At 45.3% G+C, this 19,483-nt stretch overlaps 1 protein-coding gene across 2 annotated transcripts in view; it reads left to right on the top strand.

Moving 5' to 3' along the window:
• Positions 1–461: 461 nt before the first annotated feature.
• LOC144934579 (uncharacterized) overlaps positions 462–19,483 on the top strand; it is a 66,116-nt gene continuing 47,094 nt past the window's right edge. For both annotated transcript variants that reach the window (XM_078860529.1, XM_078860530.1), the window contains exons 1-2: positions 462–659; positions 11,085–11,156. In XM_078860529.1, the coding sequence (XP_078716655.1) occupies positions 569–659; positions 11,085–11,156 (163 nt within the window). In that variant the 5' untranslated portion in view covers positions 462–568. The remainder of the gene's footprint in view (positions 660–11,084; positions 11,157–19,483) is intronic.

The raw sequence follows: 19,483 nt of genomic DNA, 5'->3' as shown, positions 1-19,483 counted from the left end.
CCTCCCTCTTGTTTGGTTCCAATGCTTTCTCAGCGAGCCACATTCCGCGCTGTGATTCATGTAGCTAAGAAGTGGCTGACAATGTGAAATGTAAAAGCAGTCGCGTTGCTTCGTTCTCTCACTCTCCTCCGCCTCCCCTCCCTCCTCCTGCTGCTGCTGCTGCTCCGTCCGTCTCCTCCGCCTTCACGTTTCATTCTCTTTAAAGCTGAGAGCAACGTACAACGCAGCAATTACCGAAGTCGCAAGACACGCACTTACTGACACGGGGGCCAGTGGTGCTGCTTATCGCCTGGCACCTTCAACCGCGGCGCGGCTGCTCGGACTAATTTACGATCCCGTCCTTTTTCCGTGGGAGTGTGCGTCTACAGCTTTCAGCTTCTCTCCAGTCCGAGATAGTATACGTGCCGTCAGAGAAAAGGGGTATTTGAGACATTGTTGAAGAGCTAGGGTAGCAGGGGAGGTTGGAGCAAGGGCTTGTAGTTGGCGGGTGGGGGGAGGTCTGCTGCTGGCGGATGGGGTGTTGGAGGAGATTCGCTCTCTTTCTCTGTGTCTGGTGGACCCGGCTTGGATGTTGAGAGGCGACACATGGCTTTGGAGAGAGCGTGGCCCCGTTGAGAGTGCAATGGGGGCGAACGGCAGCAAACAGGACAGCGACACGGGTGAGTGGGCACACCAGTGTGCCTTCGTGGGCGATGTCCGTTTGAACCTCACTCACACGGTGTGTGTGTGTGTTGACTGATGAAAGTAACGTTGCCTATGCACCTCTGATGTGCCGTGGGCATTAATGAGAGAGAGATGGGGGGAGAGTAACAGGGGATGCACAATCGGTGTTAATGAAAACGTGTGCTGGAATCCCAGCTGATATGGGAATGTTTGCCGAACGCTCGTTAATGCTGTTGGTCAAACGTCCCAATGCAGGACCCTCCTGAAATATATCATGAGGATCAAGTTAGGCGTTACTTGGTGAATACTTGACAATATCATTATATTATACTGTACGTGTGTTTTAAGTGGATTTTACTGCACGTTTGCCAATGTCAGACCCAGCATACCTGGGGTCCGTGACTGACTACGGTGCACTGATGAGCTCTAAGAGTACGAAGCTTGTTTATGATTGTCGTGTTGTTCAGTTCCACATTAAAAATGTTGCCTTTGAAGTTATTTCAGCTCATACTTGTACGAATATATTTTCATGAAGTGATTGTTGATTGACATAGCATATCCTTTTAACACAAAACATAACTAAATATAACATGAAATAAAATATAACACCATCTCTCTATTAAATACTAAATAAATACATTGTAAATTAACTTCATACTTTATATACATCTGCCAGCACTAGTGTTCACTGTGATTTGCACTGAGCAATGACTTATTATACTGCACATGTACTTTAAAATAGCCTTAAGTCTGGCTCAAGGTCATTCATACGTATACCAACTAATTTCCTTCTTTGGCGGTATACATACCCAAACAAGGATATGGGGAATGCAAAGGTGAGTTCATAAGTTTCGAGGTCAAAATCCTGTCCAATAACATACACCCTTGCGTCACGTTACACTTCATCTAAGGCTCCACCCACTCCGTGTAAGCCCTGATCACACAATGAACATGTTGGTGTTGAGGATCTATGTTCCTCTATTATATATTAAAAAAAAATTCTCAAGAAAATGTTGACCAACCCTGGTATGTGAGAACGTTTATCTCAAGGCTGTTGCGTGTCATTGTCCACGCACGTGCAAGCGGCATGGCTGGCCTTGCCACAAGTCGAGTGTGCCTGGAGGTTAAAGGTGCCCAGACAGGCATGCTCTGTGGCACGCTTGTCCCCGCGTATCTCACGGTCTCTCGTCCAGGCTGTGCCTGTCTGTCTTCATATCTGAAATAATCATTAACGTTGTTGTGTAAAAAAAAAATAAGAAAAATAGAAAAGCAGACAATATGCCTACTTGTTATATATCTGTCTCTCCACGTAAGTAAATACATCTTTCTTACACAATCCATCAGCCCAACGAGCTGCTGGGAATACGTGCATCGTTTGGGCAGCATTGATTCAGTACAGGCAACTCTGGACAAGCAGACTTTGAAACCGGGCCAAGTAGACACAACAGGAGGCATTTTCTGCTCGCCGATTTTGGCTTCATATCTTTTCTTGCAGTGTCTTACTTTTCTCTCCTAATTGTTGAGCCGATTCTCTTGCTAATTAGTAATTTATTCTTTAAATCGTTGACAACTTCTTTGTGTCGTCCCCTTCTTAATATGGGGTTTATTCCAGGAACTCGTTCATCTGAAGGAGATGTCCCGATATCCAGACGTAGAGTTATTAGATGCAATGAACATTTTCTCGGTTAACGCAAAATATAAACAGTAGGATTCCTATTGTTGTGTTGACTTTGGCGGAAGGTGTTCCTCTTGGATCTTACTATCCATGTTTATCTGAACAAAATAACTTATATCAGCTGTCAGTTTGCCACGAAAGTGCTCTTTGATGCACGTATACGTGTGTCTATGTTACACATCATAGCATGATGTACTTGCATACACACACACGTATACTGTAAACGTCAAAAGTTGCCTCCGCTTGTGAGAGGTAAGTGCACTGACCACATTAAGGACCGCTCATACGTCAAGCAGGATATTTAATCTCAAACAGACATCTTAAAAAAAACATTTTCAAAGGCGCGATCAAGATTTGCGTTTCTTAAAATGGAGCTACACTGTTAGATTACACTTTTAGAAATTGCATCCAGCTTGCATTTCGGTACTTTTCATGCACACTCCTCGGTGCATAGGAAATTTTGGAATTTCTGGTGAAATAAAAAACACATTCACATCCACAAGCCCCCCACTCAGCACTCTGGCTTACAAATACGTTCTGACCATTACTGATTGTGTTTGTCTAAGACAACCCACAATAAACGTGGCCTGATCTTGTTAAGTCTTAGAAAGTAAGCAGGATGGTACATGGTTAGTACTTGGACACGTGACCACCAGGGCGTTCCAGGTGTTGCAGGTGTGTGACTGCAAGGTGTGGACGAGATACGGCAGTGTGGAGTATAATCCTCTCGCGTGCATTGTGGGTTTTCTCTAGGTACCCTGGTTTTCTCCCACATGCCAAAACCACGAATAAATGGGATTGGTGAAGCATCCCAATGTGACTCAAGTGAGGCTTTGCTGAGCAAATAATTGACAATCACTTAGCATTGTTGAATGGAAATGTAGGACTTATTATCTAAGACGAGATTTAATTATGATAGCGTGTACTATTGCTAATCGATATTTGGTGACACAGCAATTGACACTCCATCGTCTTATTAAAAAAAATACATTTAATTTATATCGGTAATAAATGGTAATAATAGTGTTAAAATTGTGTATATGCCCAGGAGAGGTCTGCTACATTTTTAAACAACGTCGGCGCATTTTTCCAATCTGGAAGCGGCTGAGATGGAGCATGTGAAAACAGACGACGTTCGAACATTATTAATAATAACAAATATGTGTTGTACATTTCGTATTTACGCCATCCTTATAGGGCACTACGGCGCTATGTTCCACGGATGTAGTCTGCAGGAGTTTAACAGTGTGTGTGGGGGGAGGGGGCACGTTGCTATGTGTAATCCCAATTGGGTAACTTTTTCTGAATTGGCCACAGTTGGGACCCTGACGCCAGCAAGCAATTGGCCTACTCTCGCGATTGACGTCAGAGGATCATCTTTAACGTCCACTCCGAAGCAGTCGGCTGTGTATTTTGTGGTGAATAGACACACGGCAATGACCAGAGACACGACTGCAGCATGGGAGCACACAAGCACCGAGCTACTGCAGCCGGTCTCGTGTCGCATCGTTAACAACTCACCACTAATTATTAATCATCGCAGCACCGAGGTGCCCTGTGAGCAAGTGTACCGTTTCGTGCTGGAAATGAACGAAAAATAAATTTTAATCACCATCACGTAAACCTTGGCTCCGCCTCTGCAATAAATTTGGCTACATTCCAACTCTGAGAATTAATATATGGCTTTCACTTTCATGCAACGAACATTACTCTAATATGCAAAGTTGGTGGGAAAGTGCTTCGCTCTACGTAGAGGACCAGGGACCAATTGAAGAGATGTTAAGGTAGCTCTGTGATACTCGCTTCTACGGACTGTTCTCTTAACACAATGAGTTCCATTGCTCTTTGAGAGATCTGAATGGATTATTCATCTCGCGACGACGTGTTGCCAATAGCACAATCGGGATACAAGTGGTAGCAACACTTTACAGCAAAAAGTAAAAAAAACATGGAACTGTTGCATTACTGGACATGCAGCTTACTCTCATTGACCGTTAACTGTTCTCATTGCGTAGGTAGCCTCCAAACAGTGCTCCATTGTTCACGGGGTCAGCTGTGGGTCTCCTTCAAGTTCCCAATGCTTTACGTGGCTCCTACTGTGTCCTCTTAGGTCACAATTCATGGGGTTTTACAATTCCCGGCTCTACAAACCGATTTGAATCAATAATTTCTCAAGGCGTGCTGCAAGAATGGCACAGGCTGTTGTTAGTCTTACATGCTGAACCAACAAACACAATTGTGATCCAGATTTGACACGACATCCCTCTTTTTGTGCGCTGTGTTTTTTTTGCATATTTCGCGCGCCTGGTTCCACCAATTATGCAAATGCAGGCATGCAGTACAATAGTTGATGTGCACGCACATTCTAAACAAATACAATGCAAGTGAAGTAGCTCCTGCTTTGTTTATTATACCCAACCAATGAAAAATATTAGATTGTGAACGTTCTAAAAGTATATATGACAAAGGGGTAGAAGTTTGCTTATAGATAGAGACTGGTTCTCTGCTCTGAAGAAAGTCAATTGCCAGATATGTTGCCTATTAAATACTTGTTCTTTTCAGAGCAGTGTCATTAATCCATGAAATATTTTTGACACCCATGCCTGTAAAGTAAATTTCCCAAACAATACTCTTTAAAAAAACTAAACTATATTTATTTGTATAAACTTCTATCCTCGTGAGCGTATAAGGTGTTAGTGTGGCAGGTTTCTTTCCTGGCATCAATCTTGTTTTGAGACCTTTAAAAAAATCCTGATTGATAGCACGGATGGCATCATGGAGCCGAGCCGTGGAAGTGGTCTTCCTCAAGGACTGCGACTCAGAAGCAGCGCTGTACAAAGCCTCCGAGCACGACGCCTTGATGCCCACCAGAACATCACAAGAGCACACTCACAGTCTCGAAGCGGCACTCCACCGAGGCCCCCACAACATGAGGCCTTTTGTGGACTTTGTCACAACCAAGCTTGTGCTTCTTGGGTGGCTTATATCTCTCCTCTCGATTGCCTACCGCCACTGAACCCCCCACTCCCCCACCAGCCTTCGCCACATGTGTCCCACCGCTCTTCCGACCTCCCTCACCGCCCACCCCCCCAGCAATGTGCACGGTCGGGCACCCACGTGCCGAGCAGCCACCGTGACGCAAAAAAAAAGTCGAAAATAAAAAAAAGATTTCCAAACTTGTCACAAAGTATTTAAATTGTCATCGATATTCTTGTGGTATGTTTTTTGTTGTTTTTTAAATATCGCTGTACAGTATTGTTATTTTTTAAAACACTCTACTGTATATGGTTTGACCACCAGCGTGTGTATTTCTATCGTTATTTTAAGTAAATTTCACGTGTTATCGCTGCTGATAACGCCACTGGCTTGCACAGATGTGGTGCCGCAAATTAGACGGTAATGGCCAGGTGTTTATGGCAGCAACAACAACAACAAAAACTGCTGGGAATTGTTGGGGCCACACAGCCCAATAACACCGCGAGGCACCAGCTATCGGGGAGAAACTATCAAGGTGATTCTGTGTGTGATTTTACTCGCATTTGGACAATGGTCCTTAGAGTCCGGTGGTCATAGGACAACATTGGTTTCAACCAATTCACTAAAATAACACAAACATCGTTGGGCAATGTCTATGGGGAACTTTTTAAACAACGCGATAGGCGCCTAAAAATACCTCGCTCTAAACATATCACCCTTAGCGTGTAAAAATAAAACTTTTTTTTGTTGGTAACCCCTATGTTTAACATTGCTTCTCCGTTACACAATGCAGCTTCACTTACAATAGAAGACCCGCAGAAGGTGTTGAAGTTTCTCTTTTGCATCTTGTGTTCCCCTCCCTATCCCCTTGGATTCGGTAAAGGCTGTGTATTGCAAAACCTACGTGCTTTTTTTTGGTTATCGGTGCAAGCACGTATATGGTGCTGTGCGTGTCTCTGCTTATAAATTGAACACGCTGCAACTCTGCAAAATTCAAGAGGTGTCTGCGCCAATTACGATCCTCCTCCTGTGCGCGCGCGCCCGCCCCCCCCCCACATCTCAACTCTCGCATGGATTTTTTTTTTATGGAAAAGTCCGACTGCGTGCAGTGTTTACTATAAAAATATCTGTCTGAAAACTGATGAATCGCATGCACGCCGCCCCCGTCGCCCCCGCAGCCCCTGCGTGTCTCTTCGGGCAGTTGTTAGTGTACGCCGCGGGGTAGATGGCTATAGCTTGGACAGCGAAGCCCTCTCTCCAGCCAAGGGGTCATTGTTCTTCGGTTGAAGTCCACATTACCCCGCCTCCCTGCACCCCCCCCCTCACTCCTGGCCCGGCCTATTCGCCTGCTACAACCAACCAACTGTGAGCCCCCCCCACCACCACTCTCACAACACCCCAGTAAAGCGAGTCTTGGAGAGCGTGGTTTTCATTAGATTGCGGCATTCATGCTCCCTTTGTCTTTAATTTGCCCGCATATGTTGAACATTTGGTGACATCACTTTGTCTTGGCTACCCTAACATTCTTCAGCACTGTAGTATTGCAATATTTATGCAACGCAACTTGATTTATGAAAGCATCTTAATTTCACCGAAACAAGGTACTGTGAAAATATGGGAAACTTATCTATGCAGAGAGTTCTATAATATATATATTTATATATGAAAGCACAAGATGGGTAGTAGAATTCTACTACCCAGAGCAATAATTAAGACGACCTTATGGTCGAAGTGTATTCATAAGTTGCTTCAAACACACTCATGACAATACCGCTGGAAACCAGCACTCCATGCAGTTCTTGTAGTAATCGGATAGAAGTGTGTAAGGAGAATATTCACAGAGAGACGGGCGTATTTACTGCATGTTCGTAAGCACAGATTCGTATGCATTGTATCGTTCAGATGTGCACAGTCTGGTTAGGTGGTGCGGGGGTAAAAGCCTGCAGGTGAATATGGGAATACTGTTAGCTCAGCACTTCAGCACTACCAGGGTTGATAATAAAACAAAGAGTGACACTTTGTGGAGACTTAGCAGTGATTGCTCGATATATAAACTCACCCCCGCCATAGACGTGTGGAAATCCCAGCAATATCTCAGTAGGGTGGTCCTCGATTTACGAAAAGAATTGGTTCCTGAGGCCCATTCGTAAGTCTAACAGGTCGTAAATCGGAACACAGTAATCTACTGTGTATATTTAAATGTGCACACGCACAGACGCACATGCACTCACTCCCAGCACGAGGCTGAGTCATTACAAAATAGTGTGGCGGTTCAATTTGCAAGTGAGAGGTTCGCGTTTCAAGTCGATGTTAAAAAAGAAAACTTTCATGCAAGCTGGTCCGTAAATGCTCGTTACTCGGGTGTTCGTAAGTCGAGGACTGGCTAAACTTGCAAAATGGGATATTAAGCACTGCCTTATGCCGGTTAGAATGGGGTACCACTTTGAGCTGTTTGACAAGTGAATAACTGCACGCCGATTATGTGTCAATGTGCGTGTGTCCGGAATTACCAAAGTATGTACGCCCTGAAGGAAATTACGTGAGCACTGATGCCCCTTGCACAGTAACCCTGGCCCCTGGCTTAGCCAAACGTGGCACAAAGCATTTATGGCTTCACCCATGTAATAAAGCCCCCCCCCCTAGCCTCCTCCTTATCCGTCTCTGTTTATAATCTGCGTACTCACGCAAAGCTTACATGCTACACTACACTCAAGTGCTGTTCTTACAACAAGCTAGAGCGGCATTGAATGAATGGGGTCCCAAATGTTGCGTTGATTGCACACTGCGCTCACACACTTTCGATCGGCTTTAATTTGAATAAAAGACCCTGCCGCCTCGTTTTTTTAGCCAGCGTTCATCACACGCACGCCGTCTCCTCGCCCTTTAATTACAAGCTAGAATTCCGCAGATTCCTTGCCAGCAGTCAGATTTCACGCTGCGCGTTTCGGTTGTTTTGTGGTGCGGCGCGCTAGCGTGCGTGCACTATTTATAACGACCGTTACAGCCCAGACGATGCTGTCAAAACATTTAGCCGCCCAAAAAAGTTTTGACAAAATGTGGCTTTAGGCAGCTTTAAATAAGCAAGTTTTATTTTTACATCGGAGGTTTATTTATTGTGCGAAGCCACAGGTGCGAATGTTCCAACCGGTGGGGACAGATTTGGCCCACAGTTATGTCTGTCCCATTGCCAATGCTCATCCATAATTACTGGGCTGGACTCACAGTGAGGACGCCTCGTCTGAGCTCAGAGGGCTGTTAAACTGGAACGCGGTTACAGCGATTACAAATCCCACCGTCACCTTCTCAATTACATGGCGAATAGTGAATTTAACTCAAGCTTTTGCAAATTTTGATTTAATACATCCCTCACCTGTCACGCTTACTCGGTTGCACGTTTTGAAAAAAATTGCATTTGTAATTTGTATGGAAACCAGAGTTCGTATAAGTCACAATGAGATGCAATACTGTATGCAGTGAAACAGGCGGCACTGTTAAACAAATAATGTTCACTGTGTATGTTTTCACAGTTGTGCTGTAACGCAGCAGTGTAGCGGTCAGCGCGCTGCTCTGCGAACCCGGCCACCCGAGTTCGATTCCGGCTCACGGCCACCACCAGTGACGATTATCTGAACCGGTTCTGGGCCTCCTCTAGGTCGACTCAGCCTCAAATGAGTACCTGGTGCAATGTGTAAACATCGCTACTGGGGAGACAAAGGCGGCCGGGCGTGGTGTTGGCAACCCACCCCTTCGTGTGCCGTGCCGGCCTTCATAGGTGCTCGCTAACAGCGCTTGCCCCAACAGTCTGTTAAGGCTATACTGGGGGACCTTTGCCTTTGCTGTAAAGCTCTCCGTGCTGGGCGTCAGATGTCGGACATCGTGCCGAATAGCGTTGTGGCACAATCCGAAAGAGACACATCAGAGAGATAGCTCATTTTTACAATCACGTGGTTTATTTGTCAGCAAGCGAGAGCCCATTGAGACCTCGAGCCCTGTTTAGACAAGGCAGACCTGCTGGTCAACATGCACAACAACAGGAAACAAATTGAAGGGCGTACGTTCGAACAGCTTTTCTAAATATTTAGTGAGCAGAGGGCTAAAGATATGCAGACCTAGTCATATTTCATAACGCGCTTTACCTATACCCTTCCATATCATCAATTGAGTTGTTCCATTATATTATTGACGTCGAAGGGGATTCGGAATTGGCCAAGTGAGATGACTGAAACTTTCTGTCAAATACTTTTGTTGTACGTCCGCCGCACCTCCGATTATCACGGTTGGCTACGTACGGCGTGAAAGAAGTTCAACATACAGTACACGAATACTCAGGCTATTCTCAAAACCCTTTAATTGCCCATTGTAGTTTTAGCAGCATCAGCAACAATAAACGCTAATGAGGTGAGCGAAAAACTTGGCTTTTTAAACAAACAAGCAGACAGATGGAACCATCACAGCAAAGTTACTGCATCAATTAAGTAAATTGGCTGTGACGGTTCCACCTGAAGACGGAAGCTTGTGTTGCCTCCGAAACGTTGTGATTTAATTTATTTTATTTTTTACCTACGTGACTTTACCGAATAAACCAAAGAGTATGAATCCTTGCAGTCACGAAAACTTCAAATCTAGAAGCAGACAGATTAATTCTTTTTTTTTTGTTAAACATGAAAGTGAAAGGTAAACATGTACGTCTTACCAATTGTGGGCTAAGTCACTCTTCACACGAGGAGTCTAATACACAGTGCTGGAGTTCACATTGCGTGGGGAAAATGCTCCTTCAAGCACGACTCTTTATGAGCTTGGAACGATGAATTAAAAGCAAACGATTTTGATCATTGCCCGCAGGCCCCTATGGACACTATGTCGTTAATATTTACTGATCTCTGTTTGTGTTTTCTACCGCTGTAAATTTAAACGATGTCCAATGTAAGAGTTTATATGATGCGGTATTTGACGTTGATATATTGTGTTGAATTGTGTTGTACATTGATTTATTGTGTTTTTAATTTCCTGGTTTTCTTTCTTCATCTATGTTCCTGCTTTGATCTTTGGTTTTGTAGCGCAGGTCTCCCTCGAATGGCCTCTCGCTCGATTTAAAATGAAACGTGTTTTTCTGTCTTGATTAATCAAAATGCAATAAAGTTCCGTGTGCAACGATGCACGTTAAGGAAGAATGTCTTTGCAAAAAAACAGATTGCTATCATTGGCTGATAAACTGTTATATATAAACCACAGACTCCGGGCTGAAATGACAACAATTAAATCTACACGCGCGGCGGCTTTTCAAAGCGCATTTATTCGCTCCGTTAAAACAAAGCATTGACGAAGCGCGCGATTAAATAGCGTGACAAAGCCCGAGACTCGCGTCAAATGTAACACGCGTGAATTGACAACTGCGAACATGGCTCATTACCGCGCGAAATCTGTCAACGTGAGCACCATTCACGAACAACCATTTCAACAACAACAACAACAAAAACCCAACGAGGAGGTCACAACTCCGCAGTGATGAAGGTCGCATGGTTCTCGGGCAGTGTGGGGAGAATAGAGGACGTCACCGCCCGTGCTCCCTACGTCTCGAACAGCCAGCCGCCTGCCCCGTGTCTGTCAGCTGTCCCCGTGAAAGGGCCGTGACAGGTAGCAGGAGGACGCTAACATGTAAACAACAAAGTTTGCACACAACGCTGTAACGCAACCCCCACCCCGCTCCCCGTATCCCCCTACCACCACCACCATCCCCGACTTCTTTGTGCGCCCGTCTTCCCGTGTGCAGGCCGAGGAAGCTCCAGCATTTCGTCGGACTTTAGTTCCAGCACAGACTTCACGCCCACCCGCAAGAGCAGAGGTAGGGGTGCTTGAGGGGCGGGGGTACACGTGGAGGGATGTGGGGGGTAGAGATGTGGGGGGGCGGGGGGGACAGGCAGGGGAGGATGTGTTATGGAGATGTTGTTCAAAGCAGCAAGAATAGAGAAAATGCATGGTCTCTTTTTTGGTTTGATGGCGTCTTGTTTGAGCGTGGGGGGTGGGGGGCGGGACAGGCGGAGGAGGATGTGTTATGGGGATGTTGCTCAAAGCAGCGAGAATAGAGAAAATGCATGGTTTATTTTTTTATTTGATGGCGTCTTGTTTGAGCGTGGGGGTGGGGGGGGACAGGCGGAGGAAGATGCGTTATGGGGATGTTGCTCAAACCAGCGAGAATAGAGAAAATGCATGGTCTCTTTTTTGATTTGATGGCGTTTTGTTTGAGCGTACATTTTCAAGACGCATCCATTTGCTACTCTTGCATAGCAGTGCAACGTCCCGCGCTAGAGAATTGGCCGGCAGAAGTCGACATCACGGAAATTATTCTCGGGTCTCTTAAACTTGACCGCCCTGCGACGGAGCAATGTAATGTTCGTGACAAGTCGTGACAGTCAAGATTTTTCATTCTCAACGCTGGAACTTTGCCAAATTAAATTCAGAAGCAAACTTAAGATGACGGGTTTCTTTTTCTCTCCCATAACACCATTTGTGACCGGGAGCTAAGACCGTCAACTCACTGCACTTTAATCGCAGCCACCTGCCTGGATTCGAACCCAGAATCTCAGCGGTGCCAACTCTTACCTCTGAGCCACCCCGTAATCTGTATTCTACTACAAGTATTAATGTAATAACACCGTATATGTTTCCTGTATTCTAGCCACCTCACACTATATGATTGTATGCAATGTCGTGAAGTTGAGGTCGGTGTGATACAGCGAGGGAAATAATTTCCTTTAACATATACCATCCTCTTCAAGTTCGGGAAAGACCACCATCATGTGCTAGGGATTGATGTGATATTCCAGAAGAACACATCACTTTGTTTTGCCTCGGAAGGTACACCTGAGTTTTCACTCAGAGCCACATATTTGTGTCATCCGTGTACTGGACATCTCATTAAGCTGTGCAAGCTCTGTCCATTAACACTTCAGTGCTGGAAGCATCGCAGTCGTCATCAGCCGTGATGGATCCACTGCTGGATGAAGGCCTTACTAAGCTGTTGCCGACAGGGGAGGCATTCAATGTTGTAAGCATGAGGGTAGTTTTTGTTTAACCTTATAGTGTGATAAAACCATTATAAGAGACGTTGTATTGCCACAGGTGCGTTTCAGATGCATGAAATGAAAAAAATATCCGTAAAAAATAGTAGACCCAGTTGAAACCCGGCTTTTAAAAACAAATAGAACTACCAAGTGAATCCTCAAACCTTCCACCTCCCATGAGCCTCCACACAGCAGAACTTGGGCCCTCAAGGAGGAGAGAAGGCAGCTGGCACGGAAAATGAAAATGCGCACATTCGATGTTTTTCACATTCAGATTGTGACAGTCCAAGTGCGCAGAGCTTGGTCCGTCCCCCTGTTCAACGTTACTGTTTGCAGAAGGCAGCGAACAAAAAATGTTTCAGAAATTTATGATATTTTTGGGTTACAAGTACACGATCCTGATGTTTCTTATAGCTCACTGTGGAATTAAAGTAAACGGTGTAATGCACTTCACTGACTGTTCATTTTATTTTGCTGATTTCACAGAAATATGCATAAATCGGAGCGGGGGGGGCGGGGGGTGGATGGGGGTGTGGGGGAATACCTGGAATTGAATGTTGGAGTGATGAGTTTAATTCTCAAGTCTGCTGTTAGACAGTCCCCGTTTTACGACCGCATCTAATATTCTTGCCCATAAAAAACAAAGCGAGTGCACCCGACATTGCCATCAACAGGTTTCCGCTCGCGCAACAAGGGAAGTGAAGGTGCAAAGGGACGCATCGACTCCGGGTTTTCGAACGTAATTAGTGGGCGCTGACTCAACCACTCCCCTGGCGATTGAAGGAATGTGTCACAATTCAAATTAATAATAAATTACATGTGTTTTTTTATGCTGAATGGTAGCACCGCTACTGACCGCAGGAGTGATTTTAGCTTATTATATACAACATATACGTACACAATTAGTTGCTAAAAGTTGTAACGATATGTAAAGCACGGCAAAAAAAATGATGCGCTCGATGACGACGACGATAATGATGTTGCATGTATCACGAGCTTGAGAATAAAAATTATGCACCGCAAAGGAATCCAATGAAACGATGCAATGTTCCACCCATAGTGGTTAGGGAGAGTTACGGAACGGATGGGGTATTGGGTGGAAGGAGGGAGGCCTAGGTTCGAGTTGGTGAGGACACTGGGAGGAGCGATGGGAGAGGGGGTAGGGTGACTTTTAGGAAAGTCAATAGAAGGACCAGCAGCAGCAGCCCGGGTCTGTTTAGTAAAAAACACTCTCGTGGCCCAGTGGGGCCACGATCACCTTTGACCCCTGAGAGAGTTTATGGAGTCAGGAGACCCGGGTCTCCTTGAGTAACTGTGGTTGAATGTGGTCGGGTGTTTCTTTGTATTCGACCTCGCGGCGAGTGAGAGTTGTTTGTGTTTGCTGTGTGCGGGGGTTCGGCGAGAGTGGAATAAAGGTTAAAACTCAATCTGCTCTTCGTTTAGGAGGGATAAATTCGCGCGCATATGATTCAACGCGCGTGTACATTACTGCTTAATGTGGAAAGAGTTGTGGTCAAGAGGTTTGAAATTTAAATAATGTTATACTCCCCTTGGTCAATACACTCTTAGATGAAGGCCTCTTGCACTTCGTGTCGGTCGTGGTGGTTTGTTTGACCATATTTCACCACGCTTGTCAATGCGGATTGGTGAAGAGGGAGCCCAGGAAAAGTTGAGATGTCACTCTTCACTGATGTGAGCCCTGACTCAGGTACTGACTTCATTGTGAAGTAACCGATCCACTGCGCCACGACTCCACCCCTGTTATCTGAACAAAAAACAATGGTCGTGGACACGGAGGGTTTTTATTTATTATTACATCATAGATCTTGACTTCGTGACTGCAGGAATTCATATTCTGTGGGTCTTTCGATAAAGCCACGTAGATAGAACAAATCATTGTGATATTTTTTTTTATCTTACGTGGCTTTACCGAAAGAACCAAAAAATAGACATCATATATAGCAATAACAATTAAACAGGTTTCTGATTAAATGTAGCAAATGGGGTTGACTTAACGTTTTGAAACTTTCCCTCTAACATATACAGTTCATTGTATTGACGGGTAATACAATAACATGTACAGACACTATTATGAATGCAAATATTTATAATTATATATTACCATTGGATTTTAAGACGCTTACTCTAAATGATAGATACAGGGATATTAAGATCATGTCTCCTCAATGCTGCGTAGGTATTGGAAGTTGTGCTGTGTAGCTCTCCTATGTATTTTCAGGTTGTACCGCACGTTCATCGACATGATGTACTTGCTGGGAGCTTCAGTTCTGACGAAGCTCCAAGCACGTGCAGCGAAACGTCGGACATCATGTCCGGCAAAGTGCAGTACAACCTAAAGACACATTGGAGAACTCAGTCTCCTTATTTGTGTTGTGGTGCCATGAACATACATTTGGAATTTAAATACACACAGATCGTCGCATCCCCCAGCCTCGTGAGTTAACTAACTAACTATTTAAACGACCTGGCCACAAATGATAGCTCAAGGAAGTGGAAATGTATAGGAGCCAAATAATCTTAATGCATGCTTCTAAATGTGGAGGGAAAAATCGGAGAACTTGGAAAACAATCCACGCGACCATGGGGAGAACATGCAAACTCCAAATATACAGGCGTCAGGTCAGGATCGAACCCACGACCTCCTGTATACCAGGCGAGGTGGTTAACATCTCGCCACCGTGGCGCCCCCAGCCATTATAGTCAGTGGCCGTAGCTCAGCTGATTCTCTTGGGACACTGTCGGTGATAGATGGGGAATGCCTGGGCACTGGGAGGCTGTGCTTGTGAATGAACGCTTGTAAAGTGGCGTGGCCTCTCTGCTGGGCATTGCGTGTTTGTGGATGCCCCTGAAGCCATGTGGGCAGCAGAAGGGAAACCTTCCCCAACAGGGCCCCTAATGTGAAACACGCCGATGTGATAATGACAGCAATGATAATCATTACGCCTGGACATATCTCTGCCAATGATCAAGAGGCTCATTGCAGTGGTTTAACGGTAATAAATGTTGACCTTTGAGTTGTGCGGTGCATGCAGTGATTGCAGAGCTAAATTATAGCCCTGTAATTGATTTCTCATGGGTTAGGGAAAGTGTGTTGCAGGTATGACTTTGAACTGCGATGGTGTCGCCTAAAAATACTGTTGAGGACGTTAAAAGGACACCGACCACCTCAAGTGTTCTTGCCTCGTTGTGGCCTCAAGAGCTGTTTTTTTTATGTGTCAAGAGGGCAATGGTTAAATTTCGATTTAAAGCTTTCGTGACTGCAGGGATTCATCTTCTTGGTTCTTTCGCTAAAGTCACGTAGAAGGGAAGTAATAAAATAATAAAAATAAAACATAATAAAATAATTCTCACGACGTTTCGGCCACAATGCAAGCAGCCGTCCTCAGGTGAAGATCAGGTCTGTCGGGGAGACAGCGTCTGGGGAGACAGCGTCTGAAGACTTATTTTATTATGTTTAATTTTTATTATTTTATTATTTCCCTTCTACGTGACTTTACCGAAAGAACCAAGAAGAGGGCGATGGTTCGCATTCGATGGAGGGAGCTTGAGGGGCGTGACCCTGCCCTTTGGCAGAGAACTCAGGAATCATGGAACCTGGTATGAATGTGGTTATGGATTCAGTACAGTATGCAGATAATTCGGAGGCTTGAGGCCACCCATGCTCATTGGAGTACACGCTATTTGGAATTTTTACAAGCAAAAAAAAAGAATTTCCTTCAACTTGTTTTAGTTTCGTTTGAGCAAAAGAAGCGGCCGCTTGGCAGATTTCACTTCTGGTAAATGTTTACAGTAATGCACATTACCGTTTCCTCCGTCACTGCTGAGGCAAATGAAAATGCTGGGAAATTGGAAGAATTACTTGCAATTTTTCCAGTCAAATGTTGGAACGGTGAGACCAGGGCAGGGTCGGTCCCCCCCACACCCCAATGTTAAAAGTCCACAATTCTCCAAAGAAAACATAGCTTCCAAAAGGATAGCACATTCATTTGATATTGATCCAAACGGCACATTTCCACTGAGATTAAAGTTTAAACCGTACCGGGAACAAATCTGAGTGGCTTGAACTCGTAGGATAAGTGTACTGTACCCTGAGGCCACCCAACCAGATGCAATTTACATAATTTGTGAAATTGTGGTCTTTGAGATATTCAAAGAGATGTTGAAATGTCAAAGCCTGCCAAGTAACTTAATATACCTCGGAGTGCACATGGATAATTATTTTGAAAATTATGCACGTTTTCTTCTGCAAATACATACGTTCAAATGCACGAGTGTGAGATGAACACAAATAGGCAATTTTCACAAGGAATAAAACAAAAAACAAGCAAGTTTGGTTTTGATTTAACATGTGGATGCTCTGTTTAATCGTCTATATATATTTGTAAAGAAAAAAAAATCCGCACTGCATTACAAGCATTCCATACTCTCTGTAGTCATGGAAAATGCCCCGCGGTCTAAGGTTTCAAATATAAATAAATACCAGTTATATATATATAAAACTAGACCTCTGAAATAAATGTGCATTGAATTTATTGGAATTCTGTCCAAATCTTCCATTCGCCTTGGAGAGTCCCGTGACACGCAGTCCGTTCTGGACAGCGAGATCACGGCATTACGACTTGCTCAGACTTGTCGACTCTCATGCTCGGACAGTTCCGTCCGTAGCTCGGTGCCCCTGTGCAAGTCGTAGCGACAAAAAAACCAAAGAGCGAGAGAGAGAGAGACAAAACGTTACGGTAGCGGCCCCACTCTGCCCACAGAAGCCACCTTTGCTGGGAAGGGCACTGCCTAGTGGCGGTCTCGCTACCGTGGGTATATGCAGCTGTCGCGCACACCGACTCCCACAGCTTTCCGTCGTAAAAAGCGGACGCGCGGGGTGGGGGGGCTCGGGGTTGATCTTATCGGCAGGCAAAAGCCCTCGCCGTGCACGTATACTCATGGGAACGTTTATTTTTTAACATCCGCAAAACAACACTAAAAGCTATCCTACCCAACCACCCTGCAGGGTCGCAGGCTCTCCGCTGTAATCCATACATCAGCTGCAGCCATCACTCTGGGACGAAGGCCTTTTTTTGTCCACCCCCCCCCCCCGTGGGGTTGAGTGGCCAACCTCAAAATGCACGAGTGGGGTGACCCCCCCCCCGTAACTTCTGGGAACACGCTTGATATTTCGCGAGCGGACACCTGCGGTAACTGCAGAGGGTTTTGTCCCCGAATAACTGGGCCGCCAACAACAATGCGCTCCGCTTGCGAGGAAGCCCCCCCCTCCTCCCCATCGCTCCGCATCACATTCACCGAAGGTGCCTTATTTGTGGGCAGCCTAGCGTGGCCGCTCCCGCTCCGAGCCCCGGGACTCCGGGGCCCGGCCCGCGGTGGGCAAAGAAAATAAGTCACCACATCCAATGAGCAGGGAGGCTTTTCATTCCTCGGCAACAGCTGACTCGGCGGGGTAGGTGTTTATACTTAGAGTGTAGTTAAATAAACGCAGAACGCCAGAGCAAATGAATGAGTGTTTGTCCTGCATCGTGTAACGCACGCTGCCGCTCTTATAATGCTTACATGTCCCTTGCCTTAGCATTGAGCCGCACTCTATTAATTTGTTTCTTGGCTGGGACCGCTTCCCCGTTGTTATTTTTTGCATGTTTAGTAAAAACGCTCATGCTAGGACGGTCAGGCGTTGAAAAGTTGACAACTCAGAGAGAGCACTAACATCTGCTGTACGTAGGGCGGATCTGAGTCCTTACATCAAGTGGGGAGGTGTTAACTACCTCCCCTGGTATACGAGAGGTCGTGGATTCCATGCCGACAGTGACACCTGTATATTTGAAGTTTGCATGTTCTCACCTTGGTCACGTTGATTTTTCTCTGGGTCCCCTAGTTTTTCCCTCCGCGGTTAGAAATGTGGGTTTCGAGTATTTAGCTGCTATAAATTTCCACGTGATAAGCCACTTCGTTGAGCTCTCATTTCTGGCCAGGTCACTTCTGAGAAAAGAGCTATACAACTCAGTGGGCCTTACCTAGTACAAAAAAAGTTACATTTATAAGCCTCACTTGACGGCTAAGTTCCCACCTTTCTGTTATCAACCACCACACTTCTCTGGTCCGACACTGAACCTTGCTGAGAATTTGCTGCCGCAAATTTGTATCTGCTTGTTCCAGTAGTCTGTTGTCAATCACTGATATAAACGCAGGAAGATACGTTTATAACGTGCAGCGCAGAAATAATTATTTAAATGCGTTCACCGGGAAATAATATATATCTTTGCTTTCTTTGTAGGAATAATTGTCAGCCCTTTATCAATCCACTGCTGGATGAAGTCCTCCATGCCATGTCAGTCTTGGGGATTGTTTGACCACACTTTACCTCACTGGTCCATGGCTTTGGTGAAGGATGTGGGGCACCTCTGATATAATTTCCCACTGATGTTAGCCGTGGCCAGGAATCAAACTCAGGAATCGAGTTTCATAGCACAGTATCCTCGCGACTGCACCACCGCTCCACCGACATTTCTTTTCATCAACTCCAAATTAAGAGAAACAATTACGAGAGTGCCAAGCTTACTGTCCTGTGATAAACCGCCCACATCATTACGGCACAACTCAAACGCGCCATGATTCATACCCTGCCGTAAATACCGGCGCAGGTTATAAGACACTCTTTGCTGTGGATCTAGCAATGCCCAGGCCCCTGCTCTGGCCCCTGGAGAATGCCTTAAAGCCAAGGAGCAGAAAAAGCATGCCGACAAGTCAAGGTGGAATGAGATAGTGTGTACATACATACGTCTTAGCGTTATTGAGTTAATGTCCCCGTGTTAATCGCGCGCATTTTGTTCAATGAGAATTCGGGTTTTTGATAGATTGGAGTATTAAACAAAATTTAGTATTTGAGGTTCACGGACCCACTGTGCTCTAGACTTCACATAAAGCAGATTTGCCCAACTGACGCCAAGATAAGCCGCAGCGCCTTTTGGCAGTGTCTGGTGCACTTATTCTGGTGAGGCATACATTGCTAATCTCACTTACGTTTCTGCTCCCCCTCGGGAACGTAACATATGCTATTGGTCTCAGAATATATATACATACACGT

The sequence above is a fragment of the Lampetra fluviatilis genome, chromosome 10 (assembly GCF_964198595.1).
Source record: "Lampetra fluviatilis chromosome 10, kcLamFluv1.1, whole genome shotgun sequence".
Lineage (NCBI taxonomy): Eukaryota > Metazoa > Chordata > Hyperoartia > Petromyzontiformes > Petromyzontidae > Lampetra > Lampetra fluviatilis.
The sequence above is the reverse complement of the archived record's forward strand: the minus strand, read 5'-3'. Positions and strand labels throughout refer to the sequence as shown.